This window comes from Oryza sativa, chromosome 12 (genome assembly GCF_034140825.1).
Source record: "Oryza sativa Japonica Group chromosome 12, ASM3414082v1".
NCBI classification, from domain to species: Eukaryota; Viridiplantae; Streptophyta; class Magnoliopsida; order Poales; family Poaceae; genus Oryza; species Oryza sativa.
The window spans coordinates 10,710,090-10,720,008 of NC_089046.1; the positions used below are offsets into that span (position 1 = coordinate 10,710,090).

A 9,919-nucleotide genomic window follows, 5' to 3' on the forward strand; every position below is an offset into this window, starting at 1 on the left:
CATCAAATCCTTAGGCATCCACCTAGGTTTCGGCTCTGTTCTAGGAGGTAAATAGTGCCCCCTGTTGAGTCTATTTGAAGACGATGAAGCCCTCACACTACTGCTTGCAAACCTCCTGTCAAACCGGCGCTGGATCCCGGTCAGACTGGACTTAGACCACCGGTCAGATCGGCCAAAGGCACCGGTCAGACCGGCCAGATGCGCCGGTCCGACCGATATTAGGTCGGCGGTCAGACCGGCCTGAGGCGCCAGTCAGACCGTCGTTGGGTCGGCGGTCAGACCGGCCGTATGTCTACGGCCAGACCGGCTAGAGGGCCTGGTCAGACCGGCCGACTATGATAAGCTGGTCTCGGCTTCGGATTTGTTGCTTGAGGACTCCCCAACTTCATCTCCAGAAGGTATTGGCACATCATGAGACCCCACTTTGATGGTAATCACCTTAACACGCTTTCCTTCCCTCTTTTCTTCCTTAACCCGATTTTTACCATAAAACCGGCCATTGTTTGGTGAAGACAAACGCTCATGAATTGGCCTCCTTGGTCCTCCCCACCCTTGGTTGAATTGCATTGGAGGCATATGATTGAACATTGGCGGTGTTGTCCCCCATGGCATGTAGTAAGGATAAGGATAACCCGGCGGCGGCATTGGGTAAGGCCCCCATGACATGTCAAGTGAATGATGATATGGAGGTGATTGCGACCGTCTTGATGAGTGACCAAATCGCTCCCTAGGAGGTAATCTTGGTCTTTTCCCTTTATTGCGAGCTCTCTCACCACCTTGCTTCTCATACTTCTCCAAAAGCATATCGAAGGTCACCTTAGTCTTCTTAGGAGCTTTAGAAGTTGAGACTTCGCTCCTATTCTCTTTCCACACACCAAAGACTGGATTCTTTGGCACCATCATCTTTGGCCTAGTTCACCAATGATCACTCATTTTCCCTTAGTAGATTCGGCTTGCTCCGGCCGAATCAACACCTTCTTATCATTGAAATTAATTGTATTCACCAGAAAAGGATCATGATTAAGCTTCATCTTGGAACCATCGGTGAACTTCAATCGTCCTTCATCTATGGCCGATTGAACCTATCATCGAAACACATTGCAATCATTAGTAGAATGAGAGTGAGAATCATGCCATTTACAATAAGCACGATGTTGGTATTTAATACGGTCACAGATAAAATCCGCAAGCGCACGGATATACCAATGTAGCACTTCCCCTACGGAGTATTCCAAGGGTATCGAATCCAAGGGAACGTGTGTGGTCAAATCTTCCTCCAGTTCATCCAAGGATACCAAGCAAAAGATAGGTTAGGATAGAGAGGATTTACTAGTGAGAAGGAGAAACAGTATCTAGGGAAAGCTTAACTTTAATCCTAATGCAATACTTCAGGCACTGGCAACCCGCTGTTCCCAGATGTCACTCTACTACGTATCCAGACAGGGAGGACTTAAGTGATCTCGAGGGCTGTCACCACCTCTACACCCACCTAAAACGTACTGTGGGATACACAGCAATTACGGGATAACAATTACCTAAACACCACGTCTAAGCAATTAATATTTACTTCAGTGTTTATAACTCACCAAAGCAATCACTATATTTTAGTTGATTATAGTGAACAATAATCACGTATGCTATTTAGGAATTAACCAAGAGATAATTCTCACAAGATAAATCTAAATTACTCAAGAAGAATATTATATTAAATTCAGAGTAATAAATAGAATAAAAGAAATAGGAGAAAATTACCGACAACTCCGGAATTCTTCTGACTCCTTTTACTCTACTCTCTTCCTATTCTAGTATACAATATAGTACAATAGAGCCTCTTATAATTTATCTCAAGCTTGGAAGTGTATGTTGAAGTGAGTGAGATGATGTCCTTATATAGGGGTAGGTATGACGGTTGGCGAAGGGAAAATGTCCGAAGTGCCCTCCAACCGTCATCAGGGATGTATCTGGGACGTCCACGCCAAACCCCACATCCAACGGTGGAGGTGGTGGTTCGGCCGAACCTGGCTAGGCCTATCTAGCCTGGCCTTTAGCCCTTGTTCTCCCCTGGTCCTCCTCTATTCATTCTTCGGTATTTTGGGTTGATTCACTGATGTTTTCATGAAATTCACAACCCATCCTTGTATGGATACATAATTCTCCTCACTTTAGTCTAGATTTCCTCCAACATCAGGGCTTATCTTCTGCATACAAATATACACCAACACTTGTGGAATATGTGAGATTGAGCACCTATCACTATGTTAGATGTTTTATTATCCGAACTTTATGCAGATGTTGGCGGTACGAAATCGCAATTTAACAACTGTCAACACTCGACGCTTCAATTCTTCTTGAGATGGTATGATATGGTCTTTAGGTAATCTAATTTGTTTTTCTTGCAAAAGATAATCAAAGATCTTATCACACTTGGCCACATCAAAACTATACTTAACCTCACTTTGCGGATTTTTACGAGGAGTCTGCATTAAATTAGAGCAAGCAGAAGGCTTATTTTTGTTAGTCCATGACCACTCAGCAACATACATATCATGATCACCCTCACCTTCACTATCACTAGCCTCAGAGTAATCAATTGAATTAACATTAGGCTTCTTCTCATATAGTCAGGTTTCGATTTTTCTGGTTTTTTGAGTTTTTTTCTGGCACTTCCGTTGTTTGCCGCGTGGCTTGTTTTTTATGTTGTAATTTATTTTTTCTAGTGTGACCGGCTGGTTCCCAGCTTAATTTTTGTATCCGGTATATGACTTTGATAGCCGAAGTTTTCAGCGTGGATTAGTACGTATACGTGCCTGTCATAGTACTTTTTCTCTTTCCGTTTGATTTTGGCAGACGGTTCGTTCTTATCCTGTTTTCTAGCTGTTCACATTAGCTATTTGTGCATGCTTTGTGCTTGCAAGCGTACTGCGCATGCTGCCATGCGGCCACAAACTGTAGTCCACGCGCTAGCTGCTGGCTTTGCTTGTGCCTACATGTGCTGTGCACGTGCTGCCCCCATGCCATTTATATTATATTGTTTTCACTTGATAATTACCATATATACAATTAATTTGATGCTACATGCCTACATACGATATAATTATAATTATGGAGGGGAGGGCACCATATTGTTCATAATGGTTCATTTATGCCAACCATTTCACTTTTTTTCCTTGGTTTCTCATTTTTTGCAACTATTTAAGCTTGACCCTCCCATTGGCTCTTTATAGTTGCAAATTACATCTCCTACACCAATTTTTTTTCCTGTATGTTCTTCCGCATGTGCTAGCTAGCTTAGTAGCTTGAGCTCCATCGGTTTTGGTTGGTGTTTTTTGTTTCTAGATTTCCTTTGTGGCTTGCTCTGCTAATTCTTCATGGCTGAAACTGATGGTTACTTTGTCCGTTGCAGGTTGAGCTCCTGCTTCAGCTTGCCTCATGCCAGCATGCGCATGGTGCGGTCTGCTGCTCATGTGTTCTCTTCTTTCCAACATTTATCCTACTCGTTGCTCCTTAAGTACGTCTGGTCTTTTTCCTCTCGCTTTATTGGCTTTTTTTTTTGCTATTCAAGCCTAACCCTCTCGTTGTTTTCCCATATATCCTTCACATCAATATATCTTCTTCCTTAATTTCTTCAGTGCTATGTATTAACTGGCTACTCGAGTTCTTTCCTATGTTGCCGCCGCCATATTTCTTGTTTGGTTGCATTGGTGTCTTATGTTTTGTTGTGCTCAACGTGAGAAATGCGATGGCAGGGTACGTACTGGGGCAGCGTGATGCCCGTGACTCAGCACTTAGGCAGTGAAGGGGATGGAGCGCAGGTGCAGTACGAGGCGACGCTGGCGTACTCGGGTGCAGTCGCGGGGGTGACGATCGAGGAACTAGCTGGCCGGACATCGTCATGGTCTTCGGTCTCCTACGTGCTCGACCTGGGGTTCGTCCACCCACACCACGCTGCCCATGCTTGCCTTCTATGGGAGCGGCGAGCGCCATGCCTACCTTGCCCCCTGCAGAACATCATCGCCACAGCCGCACGGCCACACCTACCACCGCACACTCGTGGCCTCTATATATCGCTCACAGCTTCGCTGACAACATCGATCTGCATCTCATGTATGAGTGGATGTGTGCCATGCTGCCATAGCACCAAGGAGGTTTCTGCGACCGCATTTGAGGATTTAAATGAAGCACATTCTAGAAGGCCAGAACAAGGTAAGGTGGGTGAGTTGGGTCACGTCCCAGGATCGGAGGACCAGGGACGCGAAGCGTGAGTGGCAGGGCGCCGACGTCGAGGTCTCCAACAGTACGGTATTGCTCCAATGAGCAGTTGGGACCTTGGGAGCTGGGGTTATTGCCGCGAGGATGGTGCTTCTCTTTGTGTTGACTGTTGACAACGACTAGCCATCGGATTTGGATTCTGGAGGTAGTCTTTAGCATTTTCAAATTTTCCGATTGTACCTAAGTATCTCTATGTAATTGGGAGTGTGCCAACGTCATATACAGTTGAGCACTAAACCTAACTTTACACTTATATACTTTTTGTTCAATTGTTATATGGCATTGTATACAAATGTTTAATTAGGATATATATATATATGGCATTTAGTAGTGATCTTTGCGAGTTAAACGAGTTTTGCTATTTGATTTACACGGTTAATCCTTCCTGTCTTGATGTATGGAGCTGCTGCACAAGAAATGGCATACAGATGTTTCTCTATCATTTATGATTTGTCTATTAATGTACTTAGTATTTGATGTCGGATGAATTGCGCTTTTCTTTAATATCGGGATATTACTATTTTTGTCCACGTGTTCAACTTTGATATATATCTTCTCGGTATTATATATTTGTACTTGTGTGTGATGTTTGTTGAGCAACAATATTGGTTTATTTTTTTTATGTATTCCATAAGAAGGTTTGATATATGGACGTAGAGGTACGGTTCTTCTAGCTAAAAATGGCACTGGAGACACACACATTCTGACATTTAGTCAAGTGCCTTCTCCAACACAAAAATGTGAAATTTGTAGTCGTAGCACAGACAAACCTGCTCAAGTCGTTGTGTATGTGACCATGTGTGATTTAACAGCATATTCAGTCACTATATAAAAAACAAAATGATGCACGACAGCTACCGCGCGGCGTAACCGCCGCGCTTACCCGTCTAGTTTTCTTCAGTGCAAGTCAATTTGGCATATCTGAATTGTTTATGAGCCATCACACATATACAAAATTACCGACTAGTGCAAAATCTGGTGATGGCTGATGAGCTGTAGCTCCTCCATAAAAAATACCACCTGTATATTGCTTACATATGGTACGAGTGTACTGAGCAAAAGAGTATAAATATGTAATAAGAATTAATCAACTATTTTAGTAAGTCTAAATTTGCATAAACCTAAAAAAAATTGTATATTAACTATCATCTGTATCATCATCACTTTCTGTGTTATTGTCGTCATCTGTATCCATATACTCAGTGCCATCACTTTCAGAATCTTCTTCAACTTTATCAGATTCTTCTTCCTCTTCTTCATCATTTTGTTCTTCAGAATGCGTTATCGGATCTGGTTTGACAGTTTCACTCTCAACTCCATTTCTGTCCAAAACCATAACATTATCATCATTGATTCTACTTTCATTCAGTGCCACTGTGATATCTTCATTCTCTTGGCATGCTTCAGAAGTAGACTTTTTATTTATTTTTATTTTTTTTTGGAATAAGGCGACTGCCCAGCTTTTATAACAAAGCATAAGAGTTCATACAATGCTGGGATTACCAGCTTAAGAGCTTAAACATACAGAAATTCGACTAAAGGACTAGTGCTGCTGGCATAGCGGGAACAAGCTAGAGATGAAAACAACACGAGCTGTAAGTCCAAAAGTAAAGACAGTGCAAAAGAACGAAGAGATTCTGCTTGGATCAGGTTGATGGCATCATCTGCTTGAATCTCCTGTCGCGCGGATACTGGCAAGCAACAATCCTTGCACTTTCTCCATCTCTCCCCTTAACTTCATGGGCGCCAAACTTTTCCACTGTACAAGAAATGACAAAGCTTTGTGAGGCTGAGAAACAGCATTTCTCAGCAGACGGTTATTGAAAACCCAGTCGTTTCGAACAAGCCAAATTGCCCAAGCCCCTGCAATAAAGCAACACCACAAAGTTTTGCTATCTAACCCCCTCTGATTTTGAATTAGGTATAAAAGATCATTTCTAGAAGTGGGGATCGCCTCCGAACCGAAAGCATCTATGTAACAGCACCAAAGGAATTGGGCTGGGGGGCATTTGAACATTAAGTGGTCTGTATCCTCTTCCTCCCCACAAAGCTTACAGAAGTAGACTTTTTTGTTAACGATGGATCATTTTCTTCTTCTTCTGTAGGAGGAAAGTCGTACAAATCACATGGCTTTGTCTTCACCACGACAAGCCATTTAGGATCTCGAGTATCTTTGACATAATATATCTGCTCAGCTTGTGTGGCCAAAATATATGGATCATCAATTCGCAAGGTGCAAGATGTATTTATCAAGGTAAATCTGTACTTGTCCTGTTTTACTCCCCTTCATTGAGCGTGTACATCCCACCATTCACATTTGAGCATTACAACACAGAAAGTACCATATGTGAGCTTGATAATATCTGACAAGACACCGAAATAATCTTTGCTTCCACTGGCTTCATCACCTTTAACAAACACTCCACTATTTTGTGATTGAACTAGCATGTCTCGGTCTTTGGTGTTGAATGTCCACCCGCTAATCATATAACTTGTGAAATGGTTTACTCGAGCATCAGGTCCTCTTGCTAGAGCAAATAATTGATCTGTAACAGATGGAGATCCTTTGGAATACAACTCAAATATCTGGGTAAAATTCAGGGTCAAAAAATATTTGGGTAAAATAATATAATTATTTTTAAAATTTAATGTGGAAGTAATATTGTGTGGTATATTAGAATACATTGGAAGTAATATGATGTGGTATATTAGAATACATACATGATTCTTGAACCATTGAAAAAACTCTTTGTCGTGGCGCTTATCCACACCTATATTGCTCTGGTTGCTCAGCTGGTCCTTGTGAATGCGGCAACATAATTAAATATATGTTAAATTTCAGTAATATTACCATCTTAGAAAAAAAAAAGACATTGAGTTGCATCGCTTACTTTGCATATTCTGATATTTCTTCACAGTTGTTAAGTACATATATCCGAGTGTTAACGGTCGTTATCGATCAATTTCGACTGTCAATATTACCAAAATAGAGGAAAACTAGTGATGCTTGCATGCAAAAATATGTTAGAATAATAATATTCCACTAGTAGTAGGTATACTAACATTTCTGCAGAGAATGACAATAAAGTGGAGGAGAACCGACATCAACTCAGACGATAAATCAATCGGACGATGTCAAGAACTAGACTTATGTATGAATGGGCCAAGAACTCAGAATTGACACGATGAATTGAGCCAAATTCACAAGTCCACAAAGTGAAGCAATAGAGGAGGCCGCCAGCCGAAGATGGGCCGGGAAGGCCCAGCATAAGGTTCGGCCGTACCTCTGGCACCGTTGGATGCAAGGTTCGGCGTGAACGTCCAGGATTGCATCCCAATGACGGTTGGAGGGCACTTCGGACAATTCCCCTTCCACAACCGTCATAACCACTTCTATATAAGGAACTTCACTCTCTTCACTACAACACACATCTCAAGCAATACCTCTCTCATTTTTCTCAAGTTTAGTTTAGTAGTATCTAGCTGGTGGAATAGGAATAGAGTAGAAATCAGGAGTACGGAAGCCGTCGGAAGAGTTCAGGTATGACTCTAGCAGCTTTCCTTTCCTCTTTTGTAAGCTTTGTACTTTTATTAGAATACTCTTCTAAATACATCTATGGTATTGAAATACTTTCAAAGTATATGAGTACCTACTTTACATTATGTTCATGTTATACTGAATATACGGCTAGCTTATCTGGGAGATGCTTTGGTGCGGGTATAATATTTGCTTATGCAATTACTCTATGTCATGACGATGATATTAGAGTAGTATCTGATAGTTTAGACATGGTGTCTAGATTACGGGATATCATTATTTGGGGTTATATATTGCGGATGAGAGGTGGGCCGCTGATGGTGACAGCTCAGTACGGGTATTCCTCCGCGTCGGCATAATCCTAAGTTAATTCCCTAGGGAGGGTATTCCTCCGTATTTAGCCCCGGTTGTATGGTCATGACGGGCTATCGTAAGGAACTCGGCAGTCAGGGGTGGCTTCTCGAAGTACCAGGAGGGCATCGGATAGAGGGTATTAGCTAGTATATCAGTTAACTAGAATGTGCGTATACTATGAATATTAGACGTATAGGAATATATTCTCTTTCTCTTTTCTTTCCACTTAGCTCAGATAATATATTATGAGAATGAGTAGTAATGCTTGTGTGTCACTCTACCCTTGGATTATCTTAACACCTGTTTAGAATATGATTATCACAAGTAATATATAAATTATTAGTTGAGTTCTCTCTACATGATCTTCCCACGGGATAAAATAAATACGATACCCTTGGAATACTCTCGGGTGAAATGCTACAATGGTATATATGTGCGCTTGTGGATGAACTCGTAACCATAATATACCAGGAATATTTCTGTGCCATTGCTGGGAATTATATTTCTTGTAATGTCGTTAAGAAATACCAACAAGCATTTCTGGCGCCGTTGCCGGGTATTATATTTCTAGTAATGTCGTTAAGAAATACCAACAAGCATTTCTGGCGCCATTGCCGGGGAAGATTCATAATAGAGATTACTTGAACTAATACTTTATATTTACCTCTGTATAATCATTTTCCTTTGCAGGCTAACCTTGGTTTTTTTCACTGTTTGCTGTGGAAACAGGGTAGTGCATGACTGGTTTCAACCTGCCGGAAAACTTCAAAGAAATCCAGAAGCTTTCTTCCGGAGCGTCAGGTCGCGAGTCGTTGCTCCGCGGAAAACTCTACCGACAGGGAAACCAGCCGTACTAGCGCCACCGCCTTCAAGACTATTGCCAGCAAGACTCTTCGCGAGTTCGCTGCTCCCTCTGCTGACAATGTGGCCATATGGCCACAGGTCAACATAGGGGACGTGGATTTCGACTTGAAGTCCAGCCTCATCACGATGGCGTAGGCTAGCCCGTTCTGTGGCAAGCCTAATGAGGATGCCAATGCTCATCTGCAACAGTTCCTGGAGATCTGTAGCACGTACACCATCAAGAGCGTCAGTCCCGACGCCGTCAGGTTGCGACTGTTTCCGTTCTCCCTTCTTGGGAGAGAGAAGCAGTGGTTTTATGCCAACCGTGCTGTTGTCAACAACTGGGACAAATGCTCTACGGCATTCCTCTCGAAATTCTTCCCGATGGGCAAAACGAATGTCCTTCGTGGAAGAATTTCAAGTTTCCCACAGACAAGGGACGAGTCTATTCCGGAAGCTTGGGAACGACTGCAGGAGTACGTGGCCACCTGTCCTCATCATTTGATGGACGACTGGTTGATCCTGATGAATTTTTACAATGGACTCACCCCGATGTCCCACGATCACCTGGACGCGGCAGCTGGAGGAGCCTTCTTCTCTAAAATGGTTCAAGGAGCCGTTGAACTAATAGAGAAGATGGTCTCCAATATGGGTTGGAGCGAGGAACGACTCCAGATCCGTCAACGAGGCATGCACACTGTCAAGGAGACGGAGTTACTTGCTGCCAACCTGGACCACCTCATGAAACGCTTGGACGACCACGAGAAAAGGCCACAAGGCACCGTCAAGGCTTTGGACTCACACGTTACGTGTGAGGTCTGCGGCGGCACGGGTCATTCTGGGAATGACTGCCCAAAAACCCGTGAGAAGGCGATGTACATGTGCAACAACAATGGGTACCGTCCACAAGGAGGT

At 42.8% G+C, this 9,919-nt stretch overlaps 1 protein-coding gene and 1 non-coding gene across 2 annotated transcripts; one reads left to right on the forward strand and one right to left on the reverse strand.

Moving 5' to 3' along the window:
* The first annotated feature begins 3,220 nt into the window (after positions 1-3,220).
* Positions 3,221-4,618, forward strand: LOC4351985 (uncharacterized). Its single transcript, XM_015763321.3, has 3 exons — positions 3,221-3,315; positions 3,404-3,508; positions 3,747-4,618. The coding sequence occupies exon 3, from the start codon at positions 3,768-3,770 to the stop codon at positions 4,260-4,262; it is 495 nt and encodes a 164-aa protein (XP_015618807.1). The 5' UTR covers positions 3,221-3,315; positions 3,404-3,508; positions 3,747-3,767; the 3' UTR covers positions 4,263-4,618.
* A 4,785-nt stretch (positions 4,619-9,403) lies between these two features.
* Positions 9,404-9,510, reverse strand: LOC112937509 (small nucleolar RNA R71). Its single transcript, XR_003240173.1, has one exon. It is a non-coding gene; the product is annotated as a small nucleolar RNA R71 (small nucleolar RNA).
* Positions 9,511-9,919: the final 409 nt, after the last annotated feature.